The following is an 18,870-nucleotide window of genomic DNA, read 5'->3' as shown; positions in this document are numbered from 1 at the left end:
ACGGTTAGCAACCGTGCCAAGAATTCCGGGCCGAGAACGGTTTGTAATCGTGCCGTGCCGTACCAGGCTCAAATGGAAACACAACTGGAACCGTTCCTTACAATTCTAAGAACCGTTTTGCACGAAGGTGGAAAAGCGGCTAATGACACAATGTGGCTTAGCTTTAACTTGTTTACCCATTACCTTTGAAAGTTCAGTTTGGATGACATAATTTAAACTGTTGTCAGGTAGCATAAGTATTTGAAATTTCTATAGACTTCAGTAGGATACAACAGTCTCTTGGCTGAACGTCTGATGCATATGTAATTACTGAGTCTGCATTCGGACGTAAACACGGAAGCGCAGAACTGCATTCACTACGTCAACTGTGTATGAGTCTGACAGTGTAGAGAAGATTTTGTTGAATAAAGTTTTTTTTTTTTTTTTTGCACTCAAAAAGTATTCTCATCGCTTCATAACATTAAGGTTGAACCACTGTAATCACGTTGAATATTTTAACAATGTTTTTAGTACTTTTCTGGAACTTGAATGATGGTAATTACGTTGCTTTCTATTGGGGATATAAAAAAAAACCCTCAGATTTTATCAAAAATATCTTAATTTGCGTTCCGAAGATAAACGAAGGTCTTACGGGTTTGGAACGACATGAGGGTGAGTACTTAAAGTCCCCCTGTGGTGAAAATCAAGTTTTTAATGTTGTTCATATGTATAGGGCTCGATTTGAGGGGGGATGCAGGGGGATTGCATCCCCCTTGTTAAAAAAAAAAAACAACAACAAAAAGCATCCCCTCTGTAAAGCCACCATCCCCCCTTACCATCCCCTTTACATTAACAGTGTTATGTAAATCTTATCATGTAAATGAAATTTTAAAATTCTCTGTATGATAATTAACAAACTATAACAGAGATTGATCAACCAGAACTCCGTATTGTAACGCTGCACAGTCTCTCCAGAGCTCTGATTCAAGCCAAAGTCCCTTTCAAGGAAAGTCTGTTCATTCGGCGGCCATATTTGCAACACCTCCAGGCAGCTATTTTGGGCATCCAAGACCAAGTCGTATCTATTTGAATAGGGGAATCCTGAAATCTCAAAAACTGCTTGGTGAACTCACAATTAATATCAGCAACAAAATCTAACATGAACTGTCCCATAAATGTTGTTTCTTATGAGGAAAATAAAGTGGGTTGAATCCAAGAAACTCTAAAAGTTTTTAGAATAGCCTAGTTATAGAATAATCTGGCATCCTTCTGAAGGCACTCCGCCTGCTCTTGAGGTGTTGAATGTGTTGAATGGTGTTGCTCTGTTAATAATGTAAACATGTTAATTACACAAATAAAATGTTTAGCATAGATTGATTGAACAGTGATTGATTAGACGACATTTATTTATTTATTGTAGACTTTATTATTAAACGAAGTAAAGATTTTGCTGAAATATCCACAACATATAAGAGCGCACGGTTTATCCGTCGATCAGTTGCACGTGAAAGTTGCATTTGCTACAATAGCAACAGTAGAATCCGTGTGCAGTGTGTTTCAGAATCAAGCAATCATTGTAAACAAAACTTTTGTTATGTCAAGATGATGAGAAAATTAAGTTGTTATCCCAAAAAAAACAACTTTTATATCAAGACAAAGAAAAAATTAAGCCTACAAAAATTAAGAACACAGAAGCCTTAAAAGACCATGAAAATCAAGAACAACAAAAAAAAACCTTAAGAAAATAAGCTATGATCACTAAATAAAAAAAATCAACAACCTTTTAGAGTTTCCATACAAAACTATGATGACAAACACAGATATGAGCAATCAGCATATGAATCTCAACAATGGTGACAACAAAATATTCAGACAATCACCTCAACTCTGGACATCACAAAAAGCTACTAAAAGACAGAACAAAAACCACAACAAAAAATAAAAGCAAATAGATAGAATTAAAGAAAATAATAGGACAATTCAGCTGCATAATTTATTCATGCTGTGATGCATGCTGGGAGTTTTGTACTGCTGTTCCTAGCATGCATTGCGGCATGACACTTTTGATTGTCACCATTGTTGAGATTCCTGTGCTGATTCTTGATGTCTTTGTGTGTCTTTTTTTTTTTGTTTATTTATTTATTTTTTTTTAAACTTCTGATTGGTTTTGTTCCATTATATAATTTCAGTGATGGTCAGTTTCATTTTGCAATGAGATTTCAATGGCGGTCATGGTTTTGTTCCTTTATGGTATTTCAATGTCGGTCGGTTTTGTTCTTTTACAATATTTCAATGACGGTTGGTTTTGTTTCTTTACCAAATTTCAGTGATTGTTGATTTTAGTCCTTACAAGATCTCAATGGTTGACGGTTTCGTTGTTTTGTTATGAGATTTCGTTGACGGCTGGTTCTGTTCCACTTCTAGATTTCAGTGACGGTCGGTTTTGTTCGGTTACGAGATCTCAATGGCTGGCTGTTTTTTTTTCATTACGAGATTTCAATGTCACTCGGTTTTGTTCCCTAACAAGGTTTTAATGATGGTCAGCTTTGTTCCTTAAGATTTTAGTGACAACTGGTTTTGTTCCGTTACGAGATTTCTATGATGGTCAGTTCTGTTCAGTTACGAGATCTCAATGATGGTCGGTTTTGTTCCATTAAAAGATCTCAATGACAGTTGAGTTTGAAATTATTCAAACTGTTGGTTTTGTTTTGTGACGAGACTTCAATGACGGTCAGTTTTCAGTGTCAGTTTTGTTACATTACGTGATTTCAATGATAGTCTGTTTTGTTCAGTTACGGGATCTTGGTCGGTTTTGTTTCGTTACGAAATTTCAATGTCATTCGGTTTTGTTCCCTACCATGATTTGACAATCGGTTTTCATTGTCAGTCAGTTTTGTTCAGTTACGAGATCTCAGTAAAGTTTGTTTTATTTTTTTGCAAGATTTAAGTTCAATGGTGGACTTTTTTTTCTTTATGAGACCTCAACGATGGTCGTTTTTGATTCTTTACCAAATTTCAATGATGGGTGATTTTAGTCCTTACTAGATCTCAATGACAATCAGTTTTGTTCCTTTACAAGATCTCATTGGTTGACGGTTTTGTTTTGTCATGAGATTTCAACAGCTGGTTCTGTTCCCCTTCTAGATATCAATGACATCTGATTTATTCAGTTACGAGATCTCAATGTCAGTTTTGTTTCTTTATGAGATTTCAATGATGGTCGGTTTTTATTGTCAGTCAGTTTTGTTCAGTTATGAGATCTCAGTACAGCATGTTTTGTTCTTTTATGAGATTTTAATGACAGTTTCATTTGTTCCATCATGAGATTTCAATGATGGTCGGTTTTATTCGGTTATGAAATTTCAATGATGGTTGGTTTTGCTGGGTTATGAGTTTCAATGATGATCGGTTTTGTTCCTCTACGAGATTTAAATAATGGCTGTTTTTTCAATGACAGTCGAGTTCGAAATGATTCAAACTGTTGGTTTTGTTCAGTTACGAGATTTCTTTGATGGTTGGTTTTGTTCCTTTATGAGATTTTAATGATGGTCGGTTTTGTTCGATTACGATCTTAATGACAGTCGGTTTTGTTCCGTTATGAGATTTCAATGATGGCTGAATTTGAAACAGTTCAGACTGTTGGTTTTGTTTGTAAATAATATTTAAAGTATTAAAATAGAAAACCGTTATTTTAAATTGTAATAATATTTCACAATAGTACTGTTTTTCTGTATTTTTTAACAAATAAATGCAGGCTTGATGAGCATATGAGACTTCTTTCAAAAACACTAAAAATATGTAGGCCTACACTGTATGAAATGAAATAAATAGTGTTTCCATGTAAGTTGTAAGAACTAAAAGTACTCATATCATTTGTGATGTGAAACTAACTAACTGCATATGTGATGTAATGTAGGGATTATTTTTGCCCCAGGGTTACACCCCTTATTTTCTGGGGTTTATTTTAACCCTTTATTCAGTACAGCTTATGGCGACTGTACTGGGGCATTGGGCAGTATGTAATGTATGGACTATTTTACACCAGGGTTTCACCCTTTATACAGTACAGCTTATTGCGACTGTACTGGGGCATTAGGACCCACTCAGACCACAGGTTGATCAGACCCCGGCCTCTCTAACACCTCTTCCCACAACTACCCAGTCTCCCAGGAGGTCTCCCATCCAGATAGAGACGGGGCTCAACCCTGCTGAGCTTCAGTGGGTGTGTAGGTGAAAGCTACAGGTTGACTGTTGCGGGGCTTTTCAAGTATCTTTCCAACCATAGACCCTCGTAGAAATGTAAATCTCAACAATGGTGACATGCTTCATGCTGCAATTCATTCTATAAGCATAACTATTATTAAGTTGAAATTAACTGCATTACATCTACATGATAAAAAAACACTGTGTAATCAGACCACTAGATGACAACCTCTTCATCAGATGACCTTACCACATTTTTTCTTGCTATTTTTGCCACAGCTAACACAATTTCAACAGCAAGAGAAAAACTAACGCTAAAAGTATGTTTACACGACAACGATGTACTAAAAACAAAAAAAAAATTTCGATAACACTTTATTTTACAGTGTGCTTGTTACACATATTACATGTAGATACAGTAATAATAACTACAAATTACGCATAATTATATTCAACTAACCCTAAACCAAACCCTAATCCTAAACATAACCTTATAGCAAATACATATAATTAATACAAAAATTCTGAACAAGAACAACATTTCTTGGAGTACAATACACCTACATTATAAACCCTGTTACTACAGTATGAGATCACACTATGTTGCAAAAATCCATTAGAAAAACAAACAAACAAACAAAAACTGCTTCAAACTGACACACAAAGACATGAAGAATCAGCACATGAATCTCAACAATGGTGACAATCAAAAGTGTCATGCCGCAATGCATGTTGGGAACAATAGTACAAATCTCCCAGCATGCATCACAGCATGAATAAATTATTTTCTTTAATTCTATCTATTTGCTTTTATTTTTTGCTGTGGTTTTTGTTCTGTCTTTTAGAAGCTTTTTGTGATGTCCAGAGTTGATCTGATTGTTTGAATATTTTGTTGTCACCATTGTTGAGATTCATACTCTGATTGCTCATATCTGTGTTTGTCATCTACATCTGATTGTTTTTGTTTTTGTTTTTCTTTTAAATGATTATTGCAATACAGTGTGATTTCTTGTTTCAGTAAAACAGGGTTTGTAATTTAAACGTCTAATGGGTAAAACACAATTATAACGTTTCAAATGATGTAAGTAGTTCCTGCTTTTTCGCAATTCTTCTGTTTCACAGACAAGAATTAAGCTAGTCCTAAACTAAAATGCATGTTTGATCTAGTCTTAACTGAAAGTAACTTGTACTGACATACCTTAAAATATGTCAGTGGCATTGTTTTGACTCAAGATGCAAACAAGTAATGTTTTTTTCTAGTGGAAGTTTATAAAAGCTACTTAAAGGGATAGTTCACCCAAAAATGAAAATTATCCCATGATTTACTCACCCTCAAGCCATCCTAGGTTTATATGACAATCTTCTTTCAGACGAACACAATCTGAGATATATTTAAAAATATCCTTAGTCCTCCAAGGTTTATAATGGTTGTGAATGGTAACTCACATTCTGAAGACAGAAAAAATGCACCCATCCATAAAAAAAAGTAATCCATACGGCTCCAGGGGGTTAATAAAGGCCTTTTGAAGCGAAGGGATGTATTTTTGTGAGAAAAATATCCACATATAAAACTTTATAAATTCAAATAACGAACTTCCGGTGGACGACCGCACGCAGAATGCGCAAGTTGACTTGTGCCAAATGAGTAATCCTCTGATGTGATGTATGACGCAGGATGTAGGAGTATTGTAAACTTCTCACAGTTCAAACAAAAATGGCTGGGCAACAAACTCAAGCTCCTCTTCTCTTATATCGAAATCCTCCGACATTTCTCTTCAAAATTTCTCATTTTAGACTTCTAATTTGTGACCAGTGTTTTGTTTTGCTCCCTCCTTTTCGCCTCCATGTTCGTCATTGCGTTCGGGTCAAAGGTTGCTCTTCCGCCCAAATTGATGTGCGCAATATGCGTATGGTCGTCCACCGGAAGCTCATTATTTGAATTTATGAAATTTTATATATATGGATATTTTTCTTACAAAAACACATCCCTTCGCTTCAGAAGGCCTTTATTAACCCCCTGGAGCCGTATGGATTACTTTTTTTATGGATGGATGCATTTTTTCTGTCTTCAGAATGTGTTACCATTCACAAACATTATAAACCTTGGAGGACTTAGGATATTTTTAAATATCTCGGATTGTGTTCGTCTGAAAGAAGATTGTCATATAAACCTAGGATGGCTTGAGGGTGAGTAAATCATAGGATAATTTTCATTTTTGGGTGAACTATCCCTTTAAATGCCCTAATTGAACTAAGGCCTGGCTTAGGCTAAGCCATCTCTGTGAAACCGGGCCAATGATTATTATAAGAGTTAAGATCTGTGTATATTAAATGAGGCAAGGTTGTAGAGTTACATTCAAGCTATTTTAAAGCATTTAGAATTTTTTCACAGAAAAAAAAAACTGTTTAAATATGTAATTTTGGTGATCAAAGACGAGTTTTAAGGGATAAAATTATTGATTACAGGGGGACTTTAAAGGATTAGTTCACCTAAGAATAAAATTTCTGTCATTAATTACTCACCCTTATGTCGTTCTACACCCGTGAGACCTTCATTCATCTTCGGAACACAAATTAAAATGTTTTTGATAAAATCCAAAGGAGGAGGAGGCGTGGCTTTGGAGAGCGCTCTGAAGGAAGGGTGGGATCTCATGCCTTCAAAGCTAGCTTGCTATTGCTAGCCTCTCTGAAATTACCTACCCTACCTTTAATGCTCAATACCCTTGTGAAAGCAAAAGCCCAAGTCTACACTATATGTCGAACTTTGCCAAACAACACAAATTTAATTGGCTTAATGAAGATTTTGATGAAACTCAAATACAACACAGAGTTTTAAATTTTTGTTGGTCACAAAACCTCTCAAGTAACAGTAAAATTACTTGACTTAAAATGTTGTGTGGGGCGACTCCCCAAAAATGTATTATATAATTTTTTATTAATAAATGATTAATTTCATGATATTTCTGAAAATCTTTTTATTATTATTATTATTATTTTTTTTTAATTAAATAATATGATGATTTAGATGAATACAGATGTATTCAAGGTGTAAGAAAAATATGTTATTATTTTCTTCTTGATGGTTACGCTAACATTTTAGAGCACAACAGAAACCTTCCAAGGGGGCTGCAGGATGACTTAAAAGTATTTAAATTATTAAATTATTATTGATATTAAAATTTTATTTAGCTCAAATCTAAATTAAAATGCTAAAAACACATAAAATCACGATGAAAACTAAAATCATATAAGTTATATTGTTTTTGAAGAACACAAAGTGCTCACAATGTCAGGATATTTGTTAAAAGTAACAAAATCAGATGCAAATGTAATCTTTTAATAAACTGCCAGAAAATTAAACCTCTGAAATGAGCAAAACAACCAAAAGAGTCCTTTTAGGTCATTTATCTACCAACTGACATGGCATCAAAGATAAGGTTTCAGTATCTAGGAGACACCCTTCTGGTGTAAAACTCCAGAAGATCAAACTGTAAGAATTTAACCGCTTTTATGAATTAAACTAAGATTATTTTAGCACTATAAAGCTATCAGCCAAATAAGCACAATGGATGTAATGGGCGACATAATAGCCTCAGATCTCAAACAATCCCACCTGACAGATTGGTAGGTGATGGCAACTAAATAAAAAAAATGAGTATCTTAAAAAGAATTTATCAGTGTTATTGCAGTATTAATTACATTTATTCAATGTGTCAGTGTTTTTGTAGGGCCATAACGTATAACTGACTGAAACTAACAGAAAAAGAAAATGTGTTTTAGTAGACTGAAAATGTATTATTTGTTCAAAAACTCTGCAAAATATTCGCTTTATTAATTCATGAAGATATTAAATATGGTCCACTCTCGCTGAATAATGGCACATAATATGTAAACAATGGTTTTAAAGCATGTAATTATTCAAAGTCCAGACATTGTTCAGTCTTAAAACGGCACGGCACATCGATTCTTCACATTTGCAAATAAAAAACAAATTATTACTGTATTGTTTGGATGCTGCGTACAAGTCAAATGTCCCTGTGGCACTTTCTTGATTTTCTGATGGACAATCCAGGTCGTTATGTTATTTTAAAAAGCAAAAAAAATACTCTTTCTATTAGTCGGAAAACACAAATTATTGCGGCTCATAAAAGGCGCTGAATTCATGACTACTAGAGTCTACACGGTTCTCATGGTGAGTATTTTAATTGCACGCACCCGCCCTTCAACTCACTCTCATCAGACATCTTCTTGCATCTGATGTTCTAGCTCAAATAAACTGTCAGTCATGTCAGCTGCCACACCAGCCCCATCTTCTGCTACTAAAACGCCAAGACGAAGATCCAAGGCCAAGAAGTCAGGACCCAGTGTGTCTGATTTGATCCTCAAGGTCTTGTCATCTTCAGAGGACCGTGGTGGCGTCTCTCTGGTCGCTCTGAAGAAAGCGCTGTCTGCCAGTGGTTATGATGTGGTAAGAAACAACTCGCGCATCAAGCTGGCGGTTAAGCGGCTGGTGGCCAGCGGTCGCCTGATTCAGACCAAAGGCACTGGAGCATCTGGATCATTTAAGATCGGCTCGAAAGCTGCTACAAAGCCTAAGAAGGCAAAGGCGAAGAAGGCAAAGAGAAAGACGGCCAAGAAACTTGCCGGGGCAAAGAAATCCCCTAAGAAGAGAAGGAGAAATTTAAGAAGTCCTGGAAAGGCCAGCGAGACAGCTGCGGTCAAGAAGACCACAAGACCCAAGAGGGCCAAACGAAGAGCTTCCAAATCAAGCAAAGCAAAAACTGCCAAGAAATAATTAATAGGATAATGGCTGTTGTTCATGCTTTTTAAAGGGTATTGCATCCTTTGTAAAATATAAAATAAAATTCTTAATTAATGAAGATCTTTTTAGTCTCATGGTGCATTGAATTTGGTGTTTTTAAAAATTAATAATAGCCTTGGGCTAATAATACACTTTTATAGAGTTAATAGGTAACTCTATTATATGCTTTATATTTATTATTTTTAACATAACCAAGAAATGTAAAATGTCAAATAATACCAACGGATGATAAATGTTAAGAATTACATGGCTGGTAGAGTTTTGTAGTGAAAAGTGTAATTATTACGCACGAGCTTTACAATATACACGTTAATCCACTAGATGGTGTTCTCTGAACAGTAGTAGGCTAAGTCGCCTTCAGGGTAGCCAACTCTGTTTCTGGAGGATTACCTTCCTGCAGACTTCAGTTCCAACCCTGCTACAACACACTTACCTGCTATACCTTGAACACCTTGGTTAGCTAGTTCAGGTGTGTTTGATTTGGGTAACTTGGAGCTAAACTCTGCATGATGCTAGCCCTCGAGGAGCAGGGTTGGAAACCCCTCTGCCATTAGACACTGAATTGCTGCTTTTCTGAGAACACTATCTAGTGGAATAACGCGTACAAAGCTCGTGCGTAATTACACACGTCACTGATTCGCGTATTCAAATAAGAAATGCTCATCCTTATTGCTTCATCTATACATTTAGACAATAGAACTTTCAAAACTATTGATCAGATTTTATTTAATTTTCTATGGAAGAATCGTGTGCACTATATTCGCAAATCTGTTGGTATGAATTTTTGATTTTCTAGATTTCTCTACGTTAAATATAGGCTACCGTCAAAATTAATTGGTTAAAATTTTGTTTGAAACAACCTTCTTTGTGGAATTTTATTCCTAATTTTATTTTTGACCAACTTGGGGGTCTTTCTTTTTTTACTAATGTGTGATTACAAATTTGACAAGTTGCCTGTAAAACTATCTGCTTTTCATGCTCAAGCTTTGTTGATCTACAAGCACAACTTCTCTCCGCAACGTTATTTTATTTAGAATAACCGTTGTATTTTGTATAAACACAAAAATGTTTTTTTTTTTTTTTTAAAGTTGGTTTGATAAGGGTATTGTTTTAGTTTGTCATTTGTTTAACACTCAGGGATACCTCATGACGTATGACGAGTTTCTTATGCATTTTAATTTTCCGGTGACTCCCAAGGAATTATCTCTTGTATTTTCTGTAATCAATTCTGGTATCATTTCCTTATGTAGATATGTTATCACCAGTTGATATGCCCATAATTAACCCAACTGATACAGTATGTGGTAAAATTTGCTTTTCACAGTCCAAAAGCAAAAACAAATCTATTCGTTCTCTATTTTTAATGGAGGTTGTTACTAAGTCTTGCTCTACTGTTTATTGGACTAAATTTGTTAAGGACATTGATTGGGTAAGTGTTTGGTTATTACCTCATAAGTTGTTGTGTTTTTTTTATTACAAACAAGGTAAAAGAGATTTATTTTAAGTTTAAGAAAGATATTGATGTTAGCTGCTCTTTTTGCTCTTTGCATTTGGAAACAGTACCCCACATTTTTTGGAACTGTAGTCATGTGAAAAAGCTATGGTATGATGTATCTCTGTATATTAAGGAAAAGGTACTCTTTTTTTTCTTTCTTTTTTCTTTAATGTATGTGTTCTTTGCTCCCCTGGCTCCAAAGTATATGTTGTATTATTTTGTTGTTTAAAGCATTAAAAAAAAAGAAGCTCATCCAAGAGCGCAATTACTTTATACATCACCAATATATTTGAACTTCAAGCAGTTGTTAGAGAAAATTTGAAATTAATAAATGACATTAGAGCGTTACAGGGTAAACATTTCATCATTTCTAATCTGGAAACAGTTACAAAATGTTTGTTTGAGTAGAAATAAACGTTCATAAATTCTCATGAGTACACACATTGCTTGTAACATTAATAAATGATTACAATCATAACATGAATAATAATAATAATACCTTTTGTTAACACGTTCACCTCATCATATAAACCAAACAGGAAAACATAATACAATAAATGCTTGGCACCCTAAATATGTAAAATTAAGTAATTAATTAATTAATTGTGTGTCAAATGGATAAATGTAAATTCCCAATCAAGTTAAAATTACACAAGTCATACTTTTGAGTATGTTGTTCTTTGCCTGTAAAGTGATTGACTATAATGTCTCCTATCTGCTTATCTTTACACTATACCATTAACGGAAAGTGAAAATAAAAACACAATAACAGTATAAAAATAGCAACAAGCAGTAATACAGCAGTGAAATAATAGTTAAACATTAGTCTGCAAAATGTATCCTTGCTGATGTTATGCAACCTGGAAGGGAGTTATTAATTATGAGCCTTGGGAAGTTTTTTGTTGTTTTATAAGTAAAATAACATCTATAGTTAAGATTATGCAGCCTGGTCTCATTGTTAATACGTAGGTATTAATACGTAAATTTCAAAGACACAAAACGTACATTTTTGTACGTTTAGAGAGGTGCTAAAACGTAGGCTACAATATTGACGTAATTATGGCACTAAAACGTAAAAATACTTACGTTTTTACAGCGAAAAAACGTAAAATATTTACGAATCTTTCATGTCATAAAGATATATGTGTAATTTCCATTTTATCGTTTTGTAGATAAATGTAAGATCCCTAATCCCCATCCCGAACTTAAACCTACCCATTTTATACAGAATGTTAAAAGAATAAAACATAAAGAACAGAAATGTGTAGGAAAATGACAATTTTAGTGAAAATATAACATTAAAACGATATTTTGAGCCACTAATCCTACACCTACCCCTAAACCTACCCATAACCATTTCTTTAAACTACCTACTGTTATAAATAAAAGAATGAGACAAACAAGCGTAATCACAATAATTTATTTTTGGCGAAAATATCAAAAGTGGTACCAAAAGTAGTTCAAATGATGATGAGTTCCAGTCACAGTCCTCTCTGGCGGTAATAGTTTTTTATAGGGTACAGAGCAGAATTTAATTTATTAATCCATGAAAATATGATAAATTCGGCTTCTCTCCGTGAAGGCGCGCACTCATTTCAAATGTCAATCCACTGAAACACGGCATGTCGCAATCTGTGACGAAGCAGGTGAGAACCAATGAGCGTTCGATATCAGTGCCGTAAACCATGTCGTAACGCTTCTCGAGGGTGGCGCTACTTTCAAATTTGAATCATAACGAGCGTGAGCTTTGACTGTGATGGCCGCTGTTGCTGAGAATGAAGATGAAGATCGATGGATAAAGGGCTGAATTTGGATCTGTTCCTTACAAACATATGGATACTAAAGATTTAGAGTACAGCGAACAAATAAAATGGATGTGATTTGTGAATTTATGTTGTGCTTTGATGTATTTTACGGTTGTATTGTCAGTCGCTGCATAGGAGAAAACGCCTTCTGTGTCTCACAGCAAACAAACTAAATATTACAAAATGGTTAAAGAATTACAGAAATTTTATTCGTAAGGTTTCAAATTGTAGTCTTGCTTAACCTTATGTAATCCTCCGAAACGAGCAGCACAAGTCACGAACAGAAATGTTATTTCATATTAAGTAGATGAGTACCTTAAACTGCTTTCAATAAATTCGACTAAAAAACATCGTTAAATCATTAAAGCCACGATATTTAATATTAATACATGGGAATTCATATACATTCACACTTTACGTTACATGATTTGCGTTTTTTTTTTTTGCTGTTAACACATAAGTATTTTTACGTATTAGTGCTATAAATACGTCAATGTTGTACGTTTTTGTGTGTATGAAAACATAAGTAAATGTACGTGTTTTAGAACCACAATTTACGTAAAAATACATACGTTTTCTCATGAGATCACGTTGCAGCATGTTAACTATAGAACATGTATATAACAACATGTTCATCTTTTCTGAAACTGCTCATCATGTTTGCATTGTGTCTATGGATTTTTTGCTTATGTCAAGTTTTTGCACAGTTGCGCCCATTCTTATGCAAACATCTTGCATAATTTTGCACGTGCAGAGTGTCACTGGCAGTTTTTCCATGTCTTGTATTTTACTTGATCAAAAGTGCAAGTGGGCCAAACAAACCTCTCTTAGAAGCACACTCACACTGTTGCAATCTGGGTATTTTAAACTTTTGTTACATAATACAATCAAACTTTGGCAAAGGAATTAGAGAAACTAGCTAGAGTATAATAAAGCATAACATTTTCTTAACCATCCTAATAATGTTTGCTGCCAACAAACTTTACACAGCCAAAGACAAAACATCATGTGCTTGCATTGTGCTCAGCTGTGTTTACATTCATATAAAAGGAGGTCAAGGGCGTGCAAACCAATCTTTGAGGAAATGTTACTTTAAGTACACAATAGCCTTTGAGCATGCCATATATTATAAAGATAGATATGATATAATGTTCTAGAGATTATGTTTGTTATAAATAATACATATTAAATATTAAAATATAATACATATTTCACTTTCCCACATATTACAAACCATGTAGCCTTGAAGTTTAGATTTTTTTTTTTTTTTTTTTTTTTTTTTTTTTTCATTTGACATGACATTTTATCCTCTATTGGTTATCTTTTTGCTATACAGACTTGCAGGTCATCAAACAAGAACTTTGGCCCAAATTGGAAGATGTAATTTCCTTTTGCACGTGCTCGTATGTATTTATGTACAAATATTATTCAGACATTTTTTATATATTTTTACTAGTGGGTGCAGGACACTGTAGTTCATTTATGTAAGTGAGGATAGCAAAATAAAGTAAACTGTGACATATTATACCCAACAATTCTTCATACAGTGGATTACCAGTAAAACTGATAAAAAATTTTAACCAAAAATTATTCATTATTTATTTATTTTGTAAATGTCTCATAATTACAGTTTTCATGACCTCACTACATGGATATTTTGTACTTTTAAAAATTCTTTTGAAATGTTGAAATCACAAAGTTAATGAAAAGTGGATGAAAACTTGGTTTCAGCATCTAAAACATAACTTTCCGTTTTTATACACAAATGTATAAATGATAACCTAATATCTTGATGGTGAAAACATTGTTTATGTTCATGTCCACTGCCAGCAATGTTCTACATGGTTCAGCTTGTAACAGCAGCCAAATAGAAAGGCTCTTTATCATGCTATTATATCTATCTTAAAATATCCTATAGCCTCTATTAGGTTTTTACATTAATAAAACAGCAAGGCAAAAAAGACTTAAAAGCATATGCAAATGAATGTGCTGACTGAACTGTTCCTCACATTAACGCTAAGATAGAAACAGTAACATTGAGAGCAGTTTTCTTTCATCTTGAAAACAAATCCTTCTAAGTTCCAAGTATCTGCACCATTTATCACTACGTGTGTATTGTGGTGTAACTTCTTCTCCATAGGTGATGAGGTTTCTGGGTGAGACAGCATCTGCCAGGGAAGAAATACAAGATTGTGTTCAAAATTACAGAGTTTCTTCCATTTGTTTAAGAAAATGTAATTAATTAAAGAAGCAATTATTGGCAAACAGTATCTGCCATGGGCCTCAACATATGATGCAAATGCAATAGTTAGAGTAAAAAAAAAAAACACTGAGAAAAAGATGAGCTGTAAATAATAAACAACAACAAACTAAAATGAAAAATACAACAAAAATAGCAGCAAGCAGAAAAACAGTAATCTGGATTTTTTCCCCCTTATGGGTAAAAATAGAAAATAATAAAAAAAAATATTTGTCAACTGTAAAGGAAGGTTATCTTGAATGGATCCACTCATGTTTCTAGAGTCCATTTTCATGATTTTCTCCCCACATACCTGGCTTGTCAAAATCCATTTGCCAACTATTAGATTGAACTTGATCTTAACATGTCACTGGATGTCTGTGGTTTAAAAATAGTGATGCTAAATATAAAGTTGCTTCAACTCTTGGTTCTTTATCAGTTTAACTCACTTCTTTAAGTGGTCCTTTTAAGGTGAAGTCAGGCTTTGAGCATTCAAAAGTACTTTGGACAGTATCTTCTGCTGCATTGTTTGGTAAATTATGGCTTGCAAATTTATTTTATGGCTTGTAAATTAATTTTCGTTGTTTCGCATGGATAAATGCACAGAATACAAATCTCAAAGATGAAGTTTGCAATTTTGTGGAAAATGCAGTAGAATTCATTGTTATTTGTTATTTGGGATTTATTATTTGTTGAAAAAGCCCTTAAGCATGACATCAGGCCATATGCGTTGCAGCACAAGTTTCTGTACTAGTACTTTGACATAATAAAATATAAAACTGTGGCACCATATGGTAAAAAAAGTGATGACAAACCCTGTTAGAGGCTTTCATGATCTACACCCACAGCAGTTTTTGAATGTTTCTCATATTGAAGAGGATTTGAAAAGGCCTTTTAATGCCATATACTTCTAAAACAAGAAGCAACAAACAATCTCAGTTCCTCTTGTTTAGAAACAAATTGTGAAAAAAAAAAAACCTCCTACATGATGAAAAATTATGGGACATTATGAAGACCCAGAAATATAATAACTGCATAGATCAATTTACCAAGGGATAGGCCATAATTCACAAGAAAACATATTTGTTTCATAAATGAACATTTCAACAGAGGTTAAAGGTTTTTTGTCTATTTGTGTCTTCAAGGTGGCCAGCTCATAAAGAGGAAGTTTATTGTCTCATGACTTTAATTGTATGACGGATATGAAACAGAGAAGTGGCTTTATTAAGGAACTCAGCAAATTCTAAAATCTGCTGCATATATTTTACTGAAGCAGTGTGAAACATGGATCTGGTGATCATGGAGTCAAGAGGTTTTTGTCTGCTAATGCTTTGCTGTTTTATCAACGTCTGCAACCTTCATCCTCTCTATCGTCCCAGTAATGGACTTCGTCTGTGTCGTAAAAACTCAAGTCTGACAGCGCTGGAGGTTCTACCAGGTGGAGGCTGGGATAACCTGCGCAACATAGACATGGGACGGGTGATGAATCTGAGCTATTCCCAGTGTCAGACCACAGAAGATGGTGTCTATCTCATTCCAGATGAAGTCTTTGTCATTCCACAGAAAGTGAGCGGAGTGGAAACAAACTCTGAGATGATCATGTCATGGCTGGAACAAAAAAGCTCCACTTCAAGCTCCATTAATGCTGATATTTCCTTCTTTTCGGTGCTCAATGCAAAATTCTCCACAGAAAACCAGCGCATGAAAACCCACCAAGTGAAAGAGAGTTCTGTAACAGCACGAGTTCAAGTAAGTACCAAAATAAAAGTAAAAAACATCATACTGAGTTGTGTGGACTGTATGAACAGGGTCAGCAGGACGAATATAGAAGATTTTTTAATATTTCTAAGGAAAAAATGTAATTTTGAATAACCTATGGCAACATAAAATCTAAAAACCATTCTAATACCAAAATAAATAACATGTAGTATTGTAAATTTTATTAGCATCTAAAAAAATGTGAATATAAAAATATAAAGAAAAATATGAATTAAAAATAAACAAACAAATAAATAAATATAATGGAGAAATGATGGAATATTGTCTATTTTCTAATGATGATTGTCAATCCTTGGTTCATTTTCTCATATTATCAAATATTTGTTTCTCAGGTCCGTAACCATCTGTACACTGTAAAGGCGTATCCTGACTTCACTCTGGACTCCCGCTTTGCTCGACAGGCAGAGGAAATTGCAGACGCTATTGAGAACAATCAAACCCGTCAAGCAACATACCTGTCAGAGAAACTCATACTTGATTATGGTACTCATGTCATCACAAGTATTGATGCAGGTGCTACTTTGGTGCAAGAGGACTATTTAAAAATGTCTTATGTCTCTAACAGTCATTCAGACACGTCTTCTGTTTCTGCATCAGCAGGGTTTAACTTCTTTGACAAAGTTAAATTTGATATTGGTGCCAAAACATCCCAGGGAACCTCTGAAAACAGCGGTTATCAGGGTAACATTACATATTCTTTAATTCAGAGCCACGGTGGAGCTTTATTCTACCCAGGCATCACTCTGCAGAAGTGGCAAGAGAGTACGCTCAATAATCTGGTGGCTATTGACCGCTCTGGGTTGCCACTACACTATTTTCTTAATCCATCCACATTCCCAGACCTCCCAACACCAACAGTAAACAAAATGGCTTCATCAGTTCGTAAGGCTGCAGAGCAATACTATAAAGTAAATACCATTCCAGGTTGTGTAAATCCAGATTCCAAAAACTTCAACTTCCAGGCAAATGTAGATGATGCTTCCTGTGAGGGTCCAGTCACCAATCTTAGCTTTGGTGGCATTTACCAACGATGCACTCCACTAACATCAGATGGAAATGCCATCTGTGATGAGACAGCACAGAAAAACCCAGCCACTGGTGATTATTCTTGCCCTGCAAAGTACAATACCACCCTATTACGCTCTGAGACAGTAGAAAAAGGTTATAATCATTATGAATGCCACAGCCACTGTCATTCATGTGGTTTCTTGTGGTTGTCTACTTGTTGTGACCAAATATGTGGTGATGCTTACCGTGTCCGTCGTGCAAAAGTTGAAACTTACTGGTGTTCCTCAACTCAGAAAACCCCAGAGTACTCTGGATACCTTTTTGGAGGTTTATTTGGAGCAGGCATGCAAAACCCATTGACCAAATCTAATGGCTGTCCTCCAAACTACTTTACCCAACACTTTTTGTCTAATGGCATGATGGTTTGTCTGAGCAATGATTATGAGGCTGGAACAAGATTCTCTGTGCCTTTTGCTGGTTTCTTCAGCTGCCAGTCTGGCAACCCTCTCTCAAAGGGTCAATCTCGCTGTCCACCTCAGTTCAGCCAACATCTTGCTGCCATTAGTGATGGCTGTCAGGTACTGTACTGTGTCCAGTCCGGTGTGTTCACTGGTGGTCAGTTAAAGCCTATCCGCCTCCCACCATTCACAAGACCACCAATGGTCAGTATGATCGCCACAAACACTGTAGCTGTAATGACAGAAGGCGATCGTTCTTGGGTGAGAGTTGGACAAACTAAAATGTGGCGAATGGCAAAGCCTGGTGAGATAAACAAAATGGCATCGATGTTTGATGCGTCTTCTTCTCAGATGTCCGGAGGAGAAAAGGCTGGAGTAGCCATTGGTGTAATGGTTCTGGTTGCTCTTGTGGTCATAGGAATGGTGTTTATAATGAAAAGGAGAAAGAGGTTGTCTGCCATCGGGTTTAGCAAAGGCTATGAAGAGATTGGTAGTGAGGGTCAAAGTGAGAGCAGGATAGAGATTCAGAGTGAACAACAGAATGAGACTGCAAATGAAAACCCTGATCAACCCCTACTTTCATAATGTCTTTAAGATGACTGTTCAGAGATTTACAGTAAAGCTTTATATTGCTATAATGCTACAGCAGCAGTAACAGGTACAGCAGTTATTTTACTAGTAGTGATCTCAGTCAGTAACCATTCTCTAAAAATAACTTTTATTCACATTTGTTTAACAACTAACAATCCAAGCATTGGAATAAATCTGAAAGAAAATGTTTCTGTTGGTGGAATGTCATAAAATATATAAATTTAAAAATGATTCAGTGTAAGGATATACTGTACAGTAAATGTTTCAGTAGTGTATCTTATAGAGAGACTGTTGTGAAATAAGAATACTCTGAAATGAATTACATATACAGAATTATGGGCTTTATATGAAGTTATTTTCTACTGATTTATTATTTTTATTGATATATGTGTATATCTAAATCTTTGTGCTTTTGTGACTAATAAAGAGTTCTTAAAGAAAAGCTGAGCAAATGTCATTAACTTAGACATGCAACATGAGCAGGAACCTCA

General features: G+C 34.9%; 2 protein-coding genes across 2 annotated transcripts; both read left to right on the top strand.

Annotated features, from left to right (window-relative positions):
* Nucleotides 1–8,399: 8,399 nt before the first annotated feature.
* Nucleotides 8,400–9,062, top strand: LOC127517469 (histone H1.4-like). The gene has a single exon (XM_051903177.1). It carries the CDS (start codon nt 8,468–8,470, stop codon nt 8,975–8,977), a length of 510 nt encoding a protein of 169 aa, XP_051759137.1. The 5' UTR covers nt 8,400–8,467; the 3' UTR covers nt 8,978–9,062.
* A 245-nt stretch (nt 9,063–9,307) lies between these two features.
* On the top strand, nt 9,308–18,821 carry mpeg1.1 (macrophage expressed 1, tandem duplicate 1). The gene is made up of 3 exons (XM_051903176.1): nt 9,308–10,433; nt 15,689–16,292; nt 16,655–18,821. Exons 2-3 carry the CDS (start codon nt 15,828–15,830, stop codon nt 18,371–18,373), a joined length of 2,184 nt encoding a protein of 727 aa, XP_051759136.1. The 5' UTR covers nt 9,308–10,433; nt 15,689–15,827; the 3' UTR covers nt 18,374–18,821.
* The last annotated feature ends 49 nt before the right edge of the window (nt 18,822–18,870 follow it).

The sequence above is a fragment of the Ctenopharyngodon idella genome, chromosome 8, assembly GCF_019924925.1.
Source record: "Ctenopharyngodon idella isolate HZGC_01 chromosome 8, HZGC01, whole genome shotgun sequence".
Taxonomy (NCBI): domain Eukaryota; kingdom Metazoa; phylum Chordata; class Actinopteri; order Cypriniformes; family Xenocyprididae; genus Ctenopharyngodon; species Ctenopharyngodon idella.
The sequence above is the reverse complement of the archived record's forward strand: the minus strand, read 5'-3'. Positions and strand labels throughout refer to the sequence as shown.

What these genes read in the sequence shown, in the direction of transcription:
- LOC127517469 (XM_051903177.1), top strand. Translation starts at nt 8,468, where the DNA reads ATGTCAGCTGCCACACCAGCCCCATCTTCTGCTACTAAAACGCCAAGA.
- mpeg1.1 (XM_051903176.1), top strand. Translation starts at nt 15,828, where the DNA reads ATGGATCTGGTGATCATGGAGTCAAGAGGTTTTTGTCTGCTAATGCTT. An exon ending in CTGTAACAGCACGAGTTCAA is followed by an intron (nt 16,293 to 16,654) that starts GTAAGTACCAAA and finishes TTTGTTTCTCAG; the next exon opens with GTCCGTAACCATCTGTACAC.